The sequence below is a fragment of the Crocuta crocuta genome, unplaced genomic scaffold (assembly GCF_008692635.1).
Source record: "Crocuta crocuta isolate KB4526 unplaced genomic scaffold, BGI_CrCroc_1.0 scaffold218, whole genome shotgun sequence".
Lineage (NCBI taxonomy): Eukaryota > Metazoa > Chordata > Mammalia > Carnivora > Hyaenidae > Crocuta > Crocuta crocuta.
The window spans coordinates 2,048,167-2,067,671 of NW_027533170.1; the positions used below are offsets into that span (position 1 = coordinate 2,048,167).

General features: G+C 39.7%; 1 protein-coding gene across 1 annotated transcript in view; it reads left to right on the forward strand.

Annotated features, from left to right (window-relative positions):
• Positions 1 to 331: 331 nt before the first annotated feature.
• The window catches only part of DTWD2 (DTW motif tRNA-uridine aminocarboxypropyltransferase 2), a 167,065-nt gene continuing 147,891 nt past the window's right edge, over positions 332 to 19,505 (forward strand). The window contains exon 1 of the mRNA XM_077746283.1: positions 332 to 385. Within this exon, the coding sequence (XP_077602409.1) occupies positions 381 to 385 (5 nt within the window). The 5' untranslated portion in view covers positions 332 to 380. The remainder of the gene's footprint in view (positions 386 to 19,505) is intronic.

The following is a 19,505-nucleotide window of genomic DNA, read 5'->3' on the forward strand; positions in this document are numbered from 1 at the left end:
GACGGATCCCAGTGGCGCAGGCAGCACGCGCTCGCCTTCTCCCCCTGACCTGTCCCTTCCCGGCTCCGGTGCCCGTCACCCCCACTGGCCTTTGCCGCTCACTACGCGTCGCTAGGACCCTGCAGCCGAAATATCGCGAGACTTCCCGGGATGAGGGTAGGTACTGCGGTAAAGGATGCTTTTTTTTTTTTTACCACAGTTTACAAATCAGCAAGTGGCTACGAAAATGCCTCGTCTAGTCAAATGCTGACCAATCCCGAGCTCCAGTCCACGTAGGGCCCCGCCCACCGGTGAGGACAAGCCAATCTCGTTGAGGCTGGTGAGTGGGTCTAAGAGCTGTTCCTAAATAAGGAGCCTAGCAGAAACCCAGTGAGCCCAGAATGAGGTAAGAGTTGTCAAATGTTGCCTTAGGTTAGGACTTAATCTGTCGGGCCAGAAAGCTTGAAAGGGAAAAGTGCATTGTAAATGGAGTTGCAGTGTCCTCCTTCCTGGTAGAAACTACAAGTCCCAACAGGCACCGCTCCTTGAAGGCGGGGCGTGTAGACTCTAAGTAAATGTGACCAGTCTAGCGTCTCTTTCCCAGCGTATGGTTTTTCTATCCCTACTTGCATTTCCAGCGCGCCAAACAGGGTTATTTTGAAAGACTTAAATTCTCGACAAGTGTTCAAATGAAGCGTTTTCACCTATGTTTTCCTTAACATACTTTTCGAACTGGTGTTGATAATAATACTGCAGCAGCCCTCCGTTGAGCGTTTGTTTGGGAAAAACCTAAGGATTCCAAAATGACTAGTGTCACAGTTGGAACTGCTAGATACTCAGTGTATTTTGACACAAGCTGTGTGTTATTATTATTTATTTATTTATTTATTTCTGAGGGGGAGAGAGAGAGAGAGAGAGAGAGAGCGAGCGTGAGAAGGGGAGGGTCAGACCGAGAGGGAATGGCAGACTCTGAAACAGGCTCCAGGCTCTGAGCCGGCAGTCAGCGCAGAGCCCGACGCGGGGCTCGAACCCACGAACCGCGAGATCATGAAAGCGAAAGTCGGACGCTTAACCGACTAAGCCACCCAGGCGCCCCGCTGTGTGTTATTATTGATAAAGGTCAGCTTATATGTCTCCTTCCGTATATTTAAGCCTCTTAAGTACAGAATGTCCGGTTCGCCTCTGTATTCGGAGTGTGGGACGCAGTGCCGGCTCCAATGCAGGCGTTGAGTAAATGTTAAACGAGTCAATGTAGATAAGAAGTCTCCACCTAAAAGGAGTAGTTTCTTTAAAAAAACTGCTAAATTGATTTTTATATCCTTTTTCTGGGGTAAAAAAAACACTTTCATACTAATACTGGGACGGGAGGAGCATTAATTTTATTTATGCTTTGCCAACATGTTTTGCAATGTGTACATTTAGTTTATTTTGCAACAGAAAGTTACTTAAAAAGCAGGTTTTAGAGCCATCTCCCTTTTTCAATTTGAAAGATGTAGATTAATTCCATTATTTATCCCAGTCTCTTTACAAAAATAAGAGACTTAAAACTTAATTTGTTTTTTTTTCAAAAAAACTATTTTATTGAGGTCTGACATACTTACAACCTGATCTGTATTTTGATTAATTTAAAATATTCAGAGTGGCTTTAAGTTACTATTATATTTTAGACTCTAAATGGAGTTTTCTGTGTCCCACATAAATTGTATATCTGGCCCAGCATGTTTACTCATTCTGTCCTGCCCAGTTTTTCCTTTTCTAGGGCATGCAGTATAGCAGAATAAAAGAAATTAAGTGACCTAGGAGTTAGGAAATCTAAAATCTAGTCCTAATTTCACATTGGCTATATGACCCTGGAAAAGTTTTGTTAACTTTCAGACGCATTTTCCTCATCTGTAAAATCAGCAAGTTTAATCAGCCAACATTTTCATTCCTGCAACTCATTACATCTGTTACTTTTTATTAAATTCCTTCAGCCTTCAATTAGACTCCCTGAGTCTGAATTCTGGCCTTGCCACTCACTTAGGTTATTTAATCTCTCTGTGCTTTACTTTCTTTATCTATAAACAGGAGATAAAAGTAGACTTTCTTCATTTAATTATCATGAGGATTAAGTGAGAACAGTGTTTGGTGCATAAAATTCAATACATGTTAGCCATTATTACTATTATTACTATCATTAAATAAACCTAACCTTATGACATAGTCTTACTCTTTCTAAGGTTTTCCAAATAGTGTCAAACCCCAGCACAAATCAAACTTTCTAGGGATGCTTAAGATTGCCACCAAAGTTCTGAGGACATTCTAGTCTATCTAAAACTATGGCCCTACAATACCAAGTGAAAAAGCTTCTTATTCATCAGAAATACTTCTACTACTTTATTAAATTGCCCATTACACAACCTGTCTTTGATAGAAAGCAGATGAACTGTTTCAGTGAAACAACAAAATGCTTGTCGTTTATCTTTTTTCTTCTACTGAAACTCTGGCCTACTGTCTGGTGTTATACAACCCTGAGCCAAGAATGCTTTTTACATTTTTAAATATAAAAAAAGTCAATTGAAGAATAATATTTGGGGCACCTGGTTGCTCAGTTGGATAAGTGTCTGACTTCGGCTCAGGTCATGATCTCATGGTTTGTGAGTTTGAGCCCCGCATCAGGCTCTGTGCTGAAAGCTCAGAATCTGGATCCTGCTTCTGATTCTGTGTATCTCTCTCTCTCTCTCTCTCTCTCTCTCTTTCTGTTCCCCCTCTCCCTCTTGTACTCTGTCTCTCTCCCTCAAAAAAAAAAATAAACATTAAAAAAATTTTAACTTAAGAATATTTAATGACACATGAAAATTAGATGAATTTCACATGTCCTTAAATAAAGTTTTATTGGGATGCAGCCATACATAGTCATTTAGGTATTATCTATGGCTGCTTTCACTCTACAAAGGCAGAGTTAAGTGTACCTAGCCATTGAACAATGCAGGAGAAGTTCTAGTCTTAAAGGGGTGGGAAGAATTTATTTAGCCTCCGTGGGTGGTGACAGTGTAAACAGCAACAGGCTAATCTCTGAGATCTTGGAGGCAAAAAAGGAATACGTATGAAGCCAGCTAAGACTGAGAAGGAATCATGCCTGATTTCCTGAAATTCTTGTCATTACCCTTCTCCTTGCCACCCTCATCCTAAATTCCTTAATATAACTTCCTACCTTCCTAATGCCTGTGCCATGGAAGCTACCAACTGGGGCTCTGTCCCCACTGCCAACACTCAATTGATGAAGGAGGTTGGAAGTAAACAGAGTCCCACATCCTATATCTAAGGCTGAATTAGGGGAACTGTGTTGCTGGAATTTCACACAAGCATTTTGAACTTACTATTTCATCACAATGATTTGAGGGTCTCTGGTGCATCTAAGATACTGACTACTCCAGGAACCTGCCTGAACTGATAATGCAACCTTGCTATAGCAGAGTCTATCCGGGATACTACAGGTTATTTAGGTATTTGAGCAATGAAATAGGACCCTAATCATCATTTATAATAGTGTTACTATAGAAAAATTAATTATAACACCTCTAAAATTTGGAGATTGCCATTAAATACTCTTGGCTTATGCTCACTAGCTCAGCTGAAGAGTTCTCCACCCATAAGCATTTAAAGGGCAATTATTTATAAGAAGCTACTATTTATTAAACACCCACTCTACACTGTCATAGGTATGTTTTATTTCATTTAAATCTCAACAAACTCTCAAGACACCTGGGTGGCTCAGTTGTTTAAATGTCTGACTCTTGATCTCAGCTCAGGTCTTAATCTCAGGGTCATGAGTTCAAGCTCCATGTTGGGCTCCATGCTGGGCATGAAAGCCTACTCTAAAAATAAAAATTTTTTAAATCTCAACAAACACATGAGCATGAGCAAGGGAGGAGCAGCGAGAAGAGAGGCAGAGAGGAAATCCCAAGCAGGTTCTGCACTGTCAGCACAGAGCCCAACTTGGGGCTCCAATGCACAAACATACTTTAAAAATGAAAATTAAAAAATCTCACCAAACTCTATAAAGGTCATATTTCTATATTACAAGTGAAGAAACCTAAACTTAAAAAGAAACTACATATTGCCCAAGATCGTATTCGATTTGGATCATATCACCTCCCAAAGATTTGAACTCAGATTTCATGGGCTGCAAAGGCTGTGTAAGTGTTTTCCAAAGACCCCTGAGTCCCAAAGTGACTACAGTCAGAGTCTACCACTTCCCTCCTAGCTGACAATGTAAGAAGAGACAGGGGAGGTGAGATGACTTCTCTAAGTCAATTATTTCAGTGATTTTTCTAGTACGAAGAGTCATCTTCCCCAAACAGTTTTCTCTTCCCCTTCCTAAAGATGGAAGAAAAGCTGACCTTACATTGACTCACTCTCAAACTATAAACACCATGCTTTGTTGAAAGGTAAAATAAACATCTCCAACCAAAAGACTCCTGATACTCATGCAATTAGGTAGATACTCACCTGGTTAAAGGCAAATAGTTCTAGGAAAATCTTGGAATTACCAGTAAGTCACATAACATCAGTTGTGGCTTTAATCAGACTGTGATTGTCCTCATGACTATTGGGGCTTTTCTTCAGAGGGAAGTAGAAGTTGAGAGATGTGATTTTGCTCTCTCTCCGTTTCTCTGCCATTGTGGTGTGTACCCTTGACTGTTCTTTGCTGTGTCTTCTCACAAGACTGAAGATCAAACAATTCTTGGCCAAGAAAAAAAATGTAATTGTCCCATTTCCCAATGGATTTGGATGAAAACTGGTAGTACAATCAGGTATAGCTCAAAGAGGAGACGTTGGAGAAGACTAATTTGGGACTCTAAGGAGTCACATGAGATGACGCTCACTTATGCTGTTTCAAGATCATTTACATCTTACTATATCACTGAAAATATCACTACCATCTGGACAGCTAGACATGTTTTATTGGGGGAATGCTTCTTTATTGTTTAATGCTTCTGCACTAACAGGTTGGTTTTGTAATAAATATGTACGAGCTTTTGTTTGAAAAAAAAAGGGGGGGCCGTATAGAAAGGAGAGGCCATATGGGAGACAGCAGCAGGGAGCTTTGTTTAGGCAGGAGCAACTTGAGGGAATAGACTCTGGAAAAGTGATGAAGAAAAGGGACTATCCCAATGAAAATCCCAGCAAGTTATTTTGTGGATACTGACAAATTGATTCTAAAGTTTTATAGAGATGAAAAAGACCCACAACCAGCAAACACAATATTGAAGAAGAACAACGTTGGAGGGCTGACAGTAACCAATTTTAAAGATTACTATAAAGCTACAGCAATCAAGACAATGTGGTATTGGCAACAGAATAGACAAACAAATCAAAGAGACAGAATAAAGAACCCAGAAATAGACCCACATAAATACAGTCAACAGCTCTTTGACAAAGGAATAAAGGCAATACAATGGGGCAAAGATAGTCTTTGCAACAAATGCAAAAAAAAACAACGATGTACAAAAATTAATCTAGACACAGACCTTAAATATCCTTCACAAAAAGTAACTCAAAAATGGATCACAGACCTAAGTGCAAAACACAAAACTATGAAGTTCCTAGATAACATACGAGAAGCCTAGAGGTGCTTGGGTTTGATGTTGACTTCTTAAATATAACACCATGGGCATGATCCATGAAAGAAACAATGGATAAGGTGAACTTCATTAAAATAAAAACTTTTGCTCTGTGAAAGACACGTCAAGAGAATGAGAAGACAAATCATACACGGGGAGGAAAATAGATGCAAAAAATACATAGCTGATAAAAGACCGTTACTGAAACTCAACAATAAGAAAACAAGAAACTTGCGATATTATTATACATCTATTAGAACAGCTACAATCTGAAACACTGATAATAGCAAATGCTGGTGAGGATATGGAGCAACAGGAACTCTCCCTCATTCCTAGTGGGACTGCAAAATGGTACAGTCATATTGGAAATTAGTTTGGTGCTTTCTTACAAACTAAATAAACTCTTACCATATGACCCAGCAGTCAGGCTCCTTGGTATTTACCCAAAGGAGTTGAACCTGAATGTCTACACAAAATCCTGCACACAGATGTTTATAACAATGTTATTTATAATTGCCCACCATGGAAGCAACCACGATGTACTTTAGGAGATAAATGGGTAAGTAAATTGTGGCACATCCAAACACTGGAACGTTAGCCAGTGCTAAAAAGAAATGAGTTATTCAGCCATGATAAGTCATGGAGGCATCTTAAATGTATATTACTAAGTAAGAGAAGCTAGTCTGAAAAGGCTACACATTGTATCATTCCAACTTAATGAAATTCTGAAAAAAGCAAAACTAGGAAGGCAATGAAAAGATCAGTGATTGTCTGGGATCAAGGGTGGGGGATGAACTGGTGGTGCACAGAGATTTTTTCCAAAAGGCTTTAAAAATATTCTGGATGATACTATCAAGATGGATACATGTCCAAACCTACAGAATGTATACCATCAAGAGTGAACCCTAATCTATGAACTTTGGGTGATTATGATGCATCACTGTAGTTTTATTGGTTGTAAAAAAAAAGTTTATCACTGGGAGTGTCTGGACAGCTCAGTCAGTCAAGCATCCGACTTCGGCTCTAGTCATGATCTCGTGGTTCATGAGTTCAAGCCCCAGTTCTCTGCCGTCAGCACAGAGCCTGCTTTGGGGCCTCTGTCTCCCTCTCTTTCTCTCCCTGCTTGCTCTCTCTTTCAAAATTAAACAGACATTTAAAAATCTGTATCACTGGAGGAGGATGTTGGTAATGAAGAAGCTACGCATGTGAGAGCAGGGCTATTTGGGACATCTCTGTTCCTTCCTCTTAATTTTTCTGAGAAATTAAAACTTCTCTTAAAAATAGCCTGGAAAAAAAACCCTCTTCTCTCTCCCTCTTCCTGCACACACTCACTCTCTCTCTCAAAATAAATAAACTTTTATTTTTTAAATTTTTTAATGTTTTATTTGTTTCTGAGAGAGAGAGAGAGAGAGAGAAAGAGGCAGCATGAGCAGGGGAGGGTCAGAGAGAGAGCGGGAGACAAAGAATCCAAAGCAGGCTCCAGGCTCTGAGCTAGCTGTCAGCACAGAGCCCAATGCGGGGCTTGAACCCACGACCATGAGATCCTGAGCCGAAGTCAGACCCTCAACCAACTGAGCCACCCATGTGCCCCAAAATAAACTTTTTAAAAAATGGCCTTAAAAAAAGAAGAAAGAATGGGGAGTAAGATTTGGAAATCTTCAGAGCATACCACTTCCTTCTATCTAGAAGGGTGAGAAGAGGTAAGGAAGGTAAATTAATGAACAGAAATGTTGGGAATGTTTCTCAAGCATGGCAAGGAATAATTACAAAATATTGAAATATTCTCTGAGCAAAGAAAACTGAAGTTGCATGCGGAGGGGAAAACAAACTTATCAGGAACCGTGGTTGCACTCAACCATGTATGTGTTATGGAATAACTAATGAGGTAGAACATAAAATTTTCCAGCAAAAGAAACTACCAGCCTCTTTTCCTCAGACAACGTAGCTAAGTGCCCTTGAAGCAATCTGTGTCTCAGTAAGAACCACGTAAGTGGCCCCTTTAATTATACAATATAAGTGAGGCTATTTCTGCATAAAGATGAGTGAAGCTGAGTCATACATCATCCACCAATATCTAACAAAATAATAATATATATATATATAGGTAAATTTATTTATCTTGAGAGAGAGAAAGTGCACATGCTCGGACACATGAGCATGAGCAAGGGAGGAGCAGCGAGAAGAGAGGCAGAGAGGAAATCCCAAGCAGGTTCTGCACTGTCAGCACAGAGCCCAACTTGGGGCTCCAATGCACAAACATACTTTAAAAATGAAAATTAAAAAATCTCACCAAACTCTATAAAGGTCATATTTCTGTATTACAAGTGAAGAAACCTAAACTTAAAAAGAAACTATATATTGCCCAAGATTGTATTTGATTTGGATCATACCACCCAAAGGTTTGAACTCAGATTTCTTGGGCTGCAAAGGCTGTGTAAGTATTTTCCAAAGACCCCTGAGTCCCAAAGTGACTACAGTCAGAGTCTACCACTTCCCTCCTCGCCGACAAGGTAAGAAGAGACAGGGGAGATGAGATGACTTCTCTAAGTCAGTCACTTCAGTGATTTCTCTATTAGGAAGAACCATCTTCCCCAAACATTTTCTCTTCCCCTTCCTAAAAAGTACTCTGAAATCAAGAGTTGACGCTCAACCATCTGAGCCACCCAAGTGCCCCCCCCCAAATGTTTTTAAAAACAGCACAACTTTGTCAGTAACAACCACATGAGGAAAAACAACCTCATGAGAGAAACCAGAAAAAGTGATGGCCAAGTGCACAAGTCCAAAAATTTGCTGATGCCTAGTGTGGTTCTCCCAGACACATCATAAGAACTCTCAAACATAATCCCAAATTTAGAAAGAATTGGACTGTGTGTACCCTGATTTTTACCATCCTGCTGTCCTCCTTCTGCCTAGGGAAATAGAAATAGGTACTAGAGAGAAATGGATGAAAGGAACACAACCTAAATTGCCTCTCTCTGGTCAATGCTTACACTCCTGGGCCCTACCCTGAAGTGGGGGTTGGTAGTGGTAGTTCTCAGGAAAACAGGATTATGAGCCTGGCAAGTGTCGGAGAATACACTGGAAATAGGTTACAGAAATCAACAAAATCCTACCAGACTGCGTGCCCTTAATTGCTGGGCAGTACTGCTCACCTTGGGTTACCTGGCCATTGTAGTTGACTTAGGAACGGACCCCGGCTGGGTGGGTCAAAATCCTTCTCTGGGGTCTTTCCACTGCAGGTAGCAGAGAGCTCTTGCATAGTTTTTAATTTTTTAAAATGTTTTATTTATTTCTGAGAGAGAGAGAGAGAGAGAGAGAGAGACAGCATGAGCAGGGGAGGATCAGAGAGAGAGGGAGACAAAGAATCTGAAACAGGCTCCAGGCTCTGAGCTGGCTGTCAGCACAGAGCCCGACACGGGGCTCAAACCCATGAACCATGAGATCATGACCTGAGCCGAAGTCGGATGCTTAACCAACTGAGCCACCCAGGTGCCCCTCTTGCATTGTTTAAAGAAAGAACCAGAATCCCTGAGCATACATGATGACTGAGTGTTTTAGGGAAGAACAAAGAACAGTAGAGCTAAGTTCTGGGGTTTTTTTATTTAAAAAGTTTTTTAAAATTTATGTTTACTTATTTTTGAGAAAGAGAGGGAGGGGGTCAGAGAGAAAGGGAGACACAGAATCCAAAGCAGGCTCCAGGCTCTGAGCTGTCAGCACAAAGCCTTACACAGGGCTCAAACCCATAAACCAATCTGAGCTGAAGTCAAACGCTTAACCAACCGAGTCACCCAGGCACACCAGCTAAGTGCTATTTTTGGTAGGAACTCTGAGGACGTCATGACAACCTCACTTGAACTCTTGGTCCAGTCCAGTGTCATGCCTTTCTTGCCCAATTATGTGATTCCCAAATCTTCCCTGCCTGCTTTATTTTTTTCCTTAAGTGGGGTTGAGTTTTAATTCTATTTCTGTCACTTTGAGTCCCAATGTTAATATACAATAACTTACACTCCAACCACACAAGAGTGCCAACCCCCATGAATCTTCGGAAAATTTTAGCATGTGAATTAGCAGAGAGAACATCAGATAGGAAAAAAGCCAAAAAGAATACCATTCCTGAAAAGTGCTCTCTGTATAAGTCTAACATGGTACAATTGCTGCCAGTAGCATTTAGGGGAAAAATAAAAGAATTATAGACACCAGGTAGAAAATTAATTCCACAGAAAAGCATCTGGCAGAACTCTGGCAGATCTCTGGCAGAACAAATAGAAGAAAGCAGAGATGAGGAATATATTTCACCTGCTGATTTTTACTTTTCTTTATAGCAGAGGAAAGAAACAGAGAACCTTTTTAAGAAGAAAATTCAGTAAACAGCTTCCTACAAACCCTTATTTCTGTATCTGAAATTGCTAAAGTTTCAAATGACTACTGTACTTTTCTTTCCCTGTGTTCTGGAAAAACTGCCATATTCTCAGTGCAGAGGCTTTTGATTATAGTTCTTGGATCAAAAGAATTCATAGAGAGTGAGTGAGCTCCCAGTTGTAAATAGTACTTTAATTAAAGCACGTCTGTCTGAATTAATAATGGATTTTCAGTAAATAGGGTCTTTGGCTTTTTGATTATCGAAAACTCGAGGTAGATAAAAGAAGTGCCTTTTCGCTATACATGAAAAGGTCACTTTTGCTGCATATATTTCTGAAATAAAAATCTCAGCAAGTTTGTGTTTTAAAAAATGAAATTTAAAAAGTATATAGGATGATATTTTTACATGTTTCTAACTTTTTACTGTAGATAATGAACTTTGGTGTCTACAATGATACATTTGTTTGCTTGCTATTCTTCTTAGGAAATTCTTCTCTAGCCCTGGAGAAGAAGGGCTAGATTTTGACCTTTTCTTGTAGAAAAGTGAGAATGGAGACAGGCTTTTGATTAACTGAGTTGGGTGACTAAGGAAATGCCATTTTACTAATAGAGTAAAACAATGGGGACAAAATAGCAGGACAAGCCTTTTTAGGTGGGTAAGGCCAAGGCCGATTTTTGAATTTGAAGTAATCAGGGGCACCTGGGTGGCTCAGTTGATTAAGTGACCAACTCTTGATTTTGGCTCAGGTCATGATCTCTCAGTTTGTGAGCTCTAGCCCCATGTTGGGCTCTGTGCTGACAGCATGGAACCTGCTTGGGATTCTCTCTCCGTCTCTTTCTCTCTCTGTGTGTGACCCACCTCCCCCCCACCAAAATAAATAAATAAATAAATAAATAAATAAATAAAATTAAAAAGTGAATTTGAAGTAATCATATGACATCCAGGGTAAGAGAGAGATGGATTGTAACTCAGGAATGATTACACAGCTGGTAATATGTCAAGGGCTTACCCTCAGGAAATGAGGTAGTTTCCCGGGGAGAAAAGAGAAAGACAGCAAGCAGTGGAGAAACAAGAACTAAAGCTTAGTGACTACCAAGTAGTGGTCAGGGGTCAACTGCCCTAAAATAGTCAGGTGGTGAGAAGGTCATATAGGAACCATAGAGGAGCTTTTAGAAGTATGCTGCTTGGGGCGCCTGGTGGCTCAGTCGGTTAAGCCTTCGACTTCAGCTCAGGTCATGATCTCACAGTTCCTGGGTTTGAGTCCCGCGTCTGAGCCTGGAGCCTGCTTCGGATTCTGTATCTCCCTTTTTCTCTCTGCCCCTCCCCTACTTGTGCTCTGTCTCTCTCTCTCTCTCTCTCTCAAAAATAAACATTAAAAAAAAAAAGAAGAAGTGCTGCTTGGAAAAAAAAAAGTTTGCTGCTCAGAGTGTAAAAAGATATTTAAGTCCAAGAAGAGAGCATTGGATTTAGGATTTAGGTCATTGGTGACCTGCAGGAACTCATGAGAGGATGTAAAGACTCACTGACTGGCAGCAGTATCTATAAATTGTCTTGGCCTTTGTATCTATTCATTGTCCTATTCTCAAGCTGGGTCCTGAAAGAGGAAAACTATGAAGAAAAGTACAAGGCTCTGAAGAATTAGCCCACCATGAGAGACAGTCCTCCAGCTAAGCCTTGAACCTGAACTGAGTACTGAGGGCTCTTGAATACATGAAGATGGAGTATCTTCTTTCTCTTTCCTTCTTTCCTTCTTTCTTTTTTCTTTCCTGCCTTCCATACTTCTTCTAAAATCTTTTTGTTTGTTAAAGATTAAGAAGTACTTAAATTTCCTTGGTATGTAGAAGGTTCTGACAAGGAAAGGTGCTCACTAGAGAATACCTGGGCTAAGGTAGGTAAGAGGGCAGTAGTTTCCTAGGTTTCACTCAGTAACAAGTTCTTTCTAGCTCTAGCTCTGGACCACTGTCCTGAAGAGTCTAATTAGTTTGCTTTTCTGACCTTGATTGCTACCTTGGAAAGAGGCTTTAAAGCCTGTTCAGTTTCCTAAGCCTGCCAAGCCCTGCAGTCTCCAAGTAGTCAGCAATTGTGCCCTGCCCAGACCTCTTGCTGACTGACCACACTGCTTAGCTAACCTCATTTGTGTCAACACCCTCTGCTGATACTTCCTTTGGAAAGACTCATCTAAGAGTTAGCTCCTTACACAAATAGAAAGACTTGAAAAAAAAAATTTTTTTAATGTTTATTTATTATTGAGACAGAGAGAAACAGAGAGTGAGCAGGCGAGGGGCAGAGAATGGGGAAGACACAAAATCAGAAGCAGGCTTCAGGCTCTGAGCTGTCAGCACAGAGCCCGACGTAGGGCTCGAACCCACAAACCATGAGATCATGACCTGAGCCGAAGTTGGACACTTAACCGACTGAGCCACCCAGGCGCCCCAACTTAAAAGATTCTTAACAGAGCAAAGACCAATGATATAAGGAATCAAGGGTGGAGGGATTGGACTTGGAAATGGTAAGTGTAGAAATAGAGACCTAGAGAGGGTGGAGGTGAAGTAATAAAGGTTCAGCTTGATAGTCGTCAAGTCTTTCTACAAAGTAAGATACAAATTCTTTTTTTATGTTTATTTTTGAGAGAGAGAGAGAGCACAAGCGCAAGGTATGGGTGGAGCAGAGAGAGGGGCACAGAGGACCTGAAGCAGGCTCTGCACTGACAGCAGTGAGCCCCATGTGGGACTGGAACTCACAAACTATGATGTCATGACCTGAGCCAAAGTCAGACACTCAACCGACTGAGCCACCCAGGTGCCCCATCATTAAAACTATTTTAAAAAGGAATGAATGTACACAGAGAAATGGAAAGACATTCCATGCTCATGGGTTGGAAGAACAAATATTGTTAAAATGTCCTAAATCAATCTACACATTCAATGTGATCCCTATCAAAATAACAACAGCAATTTTCATAGAACTAGAACAAGTAATTCTAAACAAAGGAGTGAATCTAAGAAATGGGATAAGATGAACAAAATATTGAGTTTAATACTATGAACATGGCAGTTTCTTTTTTTGAGAGAGAGAGAGAGATGGATGGGATTCAGGGGGAGGACCAAAGAGGGAGCGAAAGAGAGAATCTCTGGCTGAGCACAGGCCTCAATCTCAAGATCCTAAGATCATGACCTGAGCTGAAATCAAGAGTCGTATGGTTGGAACACCTGGGTGGCTAAGTCATTTGAGTGGCCGACTTCAGCTCAGGTCATGACCTCCCAGTTCGTGAGTTTGAGTCCCACACCGGGCTCACTGCTGTCAGCCTGTCAGTACAGAGCCCTCTTCAGATCCTCTGTCCCCATCTCTCTGCCCCATCCCCGCTTGCGCTCTCCCAAAAATAAATAAATATTAAAAAAAAAAAAAGTCAGATGCTTAACTGACTGAGCCACCCAGGTGCCCTTGCATGGCAGTTTCCAGTTACAGGTCCCCTGAATGTTCCTTGTATATGGAGTCATTGCAATTGTCTATGTGTTCCCCTTTTCACTTCTCATCGAAATATTAGGTTGCACAAAACCTATTCAACTCTATTATAGTCATTCCAGGAAGGAACAAAAAGACCGTAACCATACATTTCCTAATCAATAAATGCAAACATGATGGTTATACTAAATATTCCAATACATAAAATGATTTTTAGGTTGTCTATAACAGAGTATGCAACAATCAGTGGCTTAAATAATAAAGACACGTAATTGTGTCATAGGGTTCCAAGATGGAGGCATTCTCCTGATGGGCACATGCTGGTTTTAGCAGCTCCAAATTTTTCCTCATCAGAAAACATAACAGGAAAGCAGGAAGGATGGGGAAAAAAAAGGTGTTCTCCTCACTTTTGATTTACTTTTTCCAGTGAAGAAAATCTTTCTAGCAATCTACCAAGCAAACTTCCTATTATATTTTAATATAAAAAATGGATCACAATGCAAATCTCTAGATTTAAGGGAGGCTGGGAAGTAAATAACTGATTTTTTAGCTTTCAGGATAGAAGTGCAAGAAAGGAGGGGGCTGGAAATGGCTTTGGGTATGCAACCAAGCTGTCTGCTGCATTACACCCTGGAAAAAAGAATGATAAACCCAAAAAAGATTTGCTTGAGGAAATTTCAATATGAGCAGGTTTCAATTAAACATTAAGTGTCCCTGGCTCTTCCCGGTAGTACTTACACAACCCACGAGCCTGCATCTCACAGTATGTCAACCAGAAATACCCTACATGTATTAGAAGTAGGGTTGTCAAGTAAAATAAATAAAGCCCAGTTAAATCTGTGGTTCAGATTATTTTTGTTGTACATGAATGTTTTAAATATTACGTGGGACACACTTATTCTAAAAAATAATTTATTTATCTGAAATTCAAATTTAACAGGGCTTACTGTATTTTTTTTAATGACTATTCTTTTAGTGCAATTTTAGGTATATAGCAAAATTTAGAGAAAGATATAGAGTTTTTCCATATACTCACTTCCCCTATAGGGACCAAGGGGAGGCCATCCCAAAATGTGCCATTTTGGCATATTGATTATTTTGAATTAAAAGTTACTTAACAAACAGCCAGTGCAAGAAGAACACTCTGACCCCCCTTTATCAGAGTGTAAGTAGGAAATGAATCTTCCCATGTAAACGTATCCTCCCTGTGCCGAGAGGTAAAGAGACATCCTTATCACCAGAGACAGGGAATTTGGTGCCAAGAAGGCTATATAATAAATAAACCTTGCTGCTTTTTACTATTTACTACCTCAGCCCAAACTGTGTAGAATTCATTAATAATAATAGCTCCCAAGCATCAGTTTTCTTTGTCTTGTTAGTACTTCACTGATTGTCTCTAAAACAGTGATTTCTCTAGGTCTTAATTTTATTATTAGGCCTCTGTGTGCATATAACTAAACTGTTTTTTTCCTCTTGTTAATCTGTCTCATGTCAATTTAGACAGACTTTCCAGAAAAGCCAGAAGAACTTTAAACAGAGGAGAATTTTTTCCCCCAATACCCCACACATACATACCTTCTCCCATCACCAGAATGTTCCTTTCTAGTAGAATTCCTACAATTGATGTACCTACATTGACACATTATCACATTATCATTGACAACTATCAAGATGATAGTTTACATTAAAGTTTACTCTTGGTATTGTATATTTTTCCCTTCTTTTTAAAAAAAATTTTTAAATGTTTTTTATTTATTTGTGTGAGAGAGAGACAGCATGAACAGGGGAGGATCAGAGAGAGAGGGAGGCACAGAATCCAAAGCAGGCTTCAGGCTCTGAGCTGTCAGCACAGAGCCTGACACGGGGCTCGAACCCACGAACTGTGAGATCATGACCTGAGCCAAAGTCAGACGTTTAACCTACTGAGCCACCCAGGCATCCTGGTATTGTATATTTTATGGGCATGGACAAATGTATAATGACATTTATCAAGGATTATAGTATTTTAGAGAGTAGTTCCATATATATATTTTAAATTATTATTATTATTTGAGACAGAGAGCAGAGGAGAGTGGCAGAAGGAGAGAGAGAGAGAATCTTAGACTCCACACTCAGTGCAGAGCCCGACATGGGGCTCAACCCTACAACCCTGGGATCATAACCTGAGCCAAAATCAACGCTGACTGAGCCGCCGAGGCATCACAGTTTCCTATATTTTTATATGTGAAATCCGGCATCCCTAACCCAATAGTTTTCCACTCATCGTGGGAAATGCCCCCTCTCAGAAAGACTTGCCAATTTGGTGAACATTCTAGAGTTCAAAATACTGTAGTCAGTCTTGGAGAAGGAAGGGCAAAGTTGAGATATTTATTGGGATTTTGAAGTTTGTCGTAAAGCATTTTTTTTAATTCCATCCAGCAGGAGGGGGCATGATGATTAGTATTGGGTATGAATCATTGTATAGTTTACATGGATGTTATAGTTCAGAAATAGCGGACACAAAAGGTAAGGATTTTCTGGTGAGTCTTGGGACATGAGCTATTTTCTGATATCTATCGAAGAGTCAGGAATTTCCACTGTTTGATATTTCCCTTATATCCAAATAGTTAATGCTTGTTTGCCTTTTCCTGGGAAAATCAAAAATTATCCTGGACAATTATGCCTGGAATGTGACTCAGTCAGACTCCGACTTAGCGTAATTCTACAACCAAAACCTCAAAGACAGTAAATTTTTCTGTGATTCTTCCTATCTACTTCCTGTTTTACCAGAAGGGTTGTAAGTTTCCCAATGAGAATTTATAGTTTTATCAGTCAGGTTCTTTAGTTACAATATGATTTATCTTGAAGAGATAAATCCTTTACTTCTGACAGTTTATGGGTTGTTCAAAAGCTCATCAGGCCAGGAACTAAGACACATGAAGATTCTTGAGTGGTGCTCTCTTTTTCAGATCGTGGGTTCCCAATTCTTCAAATAGCAATATTTTTAAACAGTGTCTGTTGAAAGCAGCTGTACAACTTAATTAAGTCCTTGGGTAATGAAACCTCTGCTTTGGGAACCCAAACATGAACCAAACTTTTGCAAGTTAAAATGAGCCCTGCAACAGCCTCTCATTGTGGCTTGTGTAATAACAATGACCACAGTGGCTAAATTGCCAGAGGCAGCCTATCTGGAGAGCCTCCTTGAAATCTGATGTTCCTTCCTGCTGTACAATCTTTGATTTTCACTAAAAAACACACCCCATTTCTTAGCAATGAGGCTTGCCTCCTATGAAATCCTATTACCTGCTCTGTTACATATTTCTGATCATTGTTATAATACTTTAAATCCTGCTACTTTCCTTCCATTACCTAAAAAAGAGGAAATTCATGACCATCTGACTTCTGTTTGTGAAATCTGTGTCCTAAATAGGTTTATGAGAAATCTTTCTAGAAAATGCCGACTTCACCTTGGTTTTTCTGATGGGTCATACTGAAAAACTAAAACAGAAAAATGTTAGGTAAAATAAACTACAAAGAACAAAGTCACTTTAGTCCTAGAATATAACCCTTTACCAGAAGAAAAATTTGCTCAGATGACAGAACTCAATGTGCTCACTAGAGCTTATTGGCTCGATAAAAGCTTTCACGTTTACAAGGATAATAGATAAACTTTGGGGTAGTCCTTGAAGTGCTCTGGAGACAGAGAGATCTTCACCTTCGGAGGAGCCCAGTTAAGAATGGTCAGCAGATTGGGGGTGCCTGGGTGGCTCAGTTGATTAAGTGTCAGACTTTTGATATCGGCTCAGATCCTGATCTCACGGGTTCCTGAGATCAAGCCTGGAGGTGGGCTCTGTGCTGACAATGCAGAGCCTGCTTTGGATTCTCTCTCCCTCTCTCTGCCCTTTCCTGTTCACACTGTCTGTCTCTCTATTTCAAAATTAAATAACTTAAGAAAGAAAATAACAATTAAATAATTTTTAAATAAAAATTAAATTAAAAATTAATAAAAAAGTAAATAAACTTTAAAAAGTAAAAGACAGAGGGGCCCCTGAGTAGTTCAGTCAGTTAAGCATCCAACTCTTGGTTTCTGCGCAGGTCATAATCTCCTGGTTTGTGGGTTCGAGCCCTCCGTCTGTCTCTCTAATGACAGCACAGAGCCTGGAGCCTGCTTCAGACTATGTCTCCCTCTCTCTCTGCCTCTCCCCTGCTCACACTCAGTCTGTCTCTTGCTCTATCTCTATCTCTCTCTCTCAAAAATAAATAAACATTAAAAAATAATAAAGAAAGCAAGCCAGCATTCAACAGAGCTTACAGTCTAGCCAGGTGAGAGAATATTTAAGTTAGTAAATACAATAAGGGACATGAAAATATGAAAAATAACCCATAGATAAAATTTTAGGGAAATGGAATATGGAGGAAATGGTTAGTTCTTAAATAAGGAAGTAGAGTAGTAATGGATCTGGAACAGTTGCTCAGGGGAAGGTACCCTTGAGTTAAATCTTTGGAAGATGATGGTGAAAAGAGAGCATGGAGTGCTTTCTAGACAAAGTGAGAAGCTCAAGCAGAGGTTGTGCCTTGGCCAAAGATGATAAATTTATTGTGGAAAATGTATGTATCGTGATCCCTTGATCCCTCGAATAAAACAATTCAGCGGAAAGAAGTAATTTGGTAAAAGCATAATTCTTTATTTAAAAAAAGTGTTGGGACGCCTGAGTGGCTCAGGTTGGTTGAGCTTCCAACTTCACTCAGGTCATGATTTCAATGTTTGGTTTGTGAGTTTGAACCCCAGGTCGGGCTCTGTGCTGACAGCTCGGAGCCTGGAGCCTGTTTCAGATTCTGTGTCTCCCTCTCTCTCTGACCCTCCCCTGCTCTCGCTCTTTCTCTCTCTTCCTGTGAAAAGTAAATGAACATTAAAAAAACCTTTTTTAATAAAATAAAAAATAGTGTTTTATCTTTTCAAAGCTTCTGTTTTCACAATTGTATCTTGATCCTGATACTCTTACTCATTTCTTTAACTGCCCTAAGTCAACTTTAAAAATTATGTTACATGCTCAAGTCTACTAACACCCTTTCTCCTACCTTAATCTAGTCGCTGCAAATATTTTAAACTTCATTCTGGTTAGGTATAAATTGGTGCAAATGAATCTACTTTTAACTGGGTGCTATTCATTTGGAAAAGTAGTCATGCTCTAATATTCGGGTGCAGAAAATAATTTACAAGCATGGTCAATGAATATTCTATCTGTATATGTGTCTGTGTACCTGCATGTAGCTGTTGATGTGTACCCACATGTATCATTTTTACTTATGTAGTATCCTTTATAACATAAACCTAAAACCAACATTCTAGGCTATCATCTAATGGCTTCCTATTTATTATTAAGTAACATTGTTGTTAGTAAACACTGTACAGGGAGAGAGCTATTACAGTAAACTAAACCACAGTTCAGTGTACTCACTCAGTGGGGTTTTATTTACAACATAAGCAATATTATAAATAACCTAATGACAGACACAGGAGTGTGTCATATCCTTGCATTCTTTTCCTTTCTTTGTAGTTCAGGTGTGTAAATTTAAGCTAATAATCATACTTCCTTGTTCTTGGCACATTGCCATCATTTATGCAACCTTTCCACCAACCCCTCACTTTTAAAAATTTTAGGTAACGTTGACATTTTTACACATGTACTTCCATTTTCCAGGAAATGGGAGTCCTAGGAATCAGAGAAATCAGGATTTCAATACTGACTCTTTGCCACTAATAAGCATGTAATCTTGGGTAAATGATTTAACCTCCCTGAGACCCCTTTTTCTCATCTATAAAATGGGAATAATAACAGCTACCTCAGCGTGGAGTTATTATTAGAATGGATTATGCACCTAGAGTGCTTAGTACAGTGTTTAGTCCGTGATAAGTGCTCAGTACTATTTTGCTACTGTTTAAGAACTGTCAATGGCATTAGAACTTTGAATTTGGACAAATTGCAATCCAAGATAGTAGTATCTACTACCAATATGCTATGTAACTTTAAGTAAGTCACTTTGCCAAACTGTTACTTCCATTTCTGCACCTAGGGAATAGAAATGGCATTGCAACTATTTGCAAATAAGACTGTGAA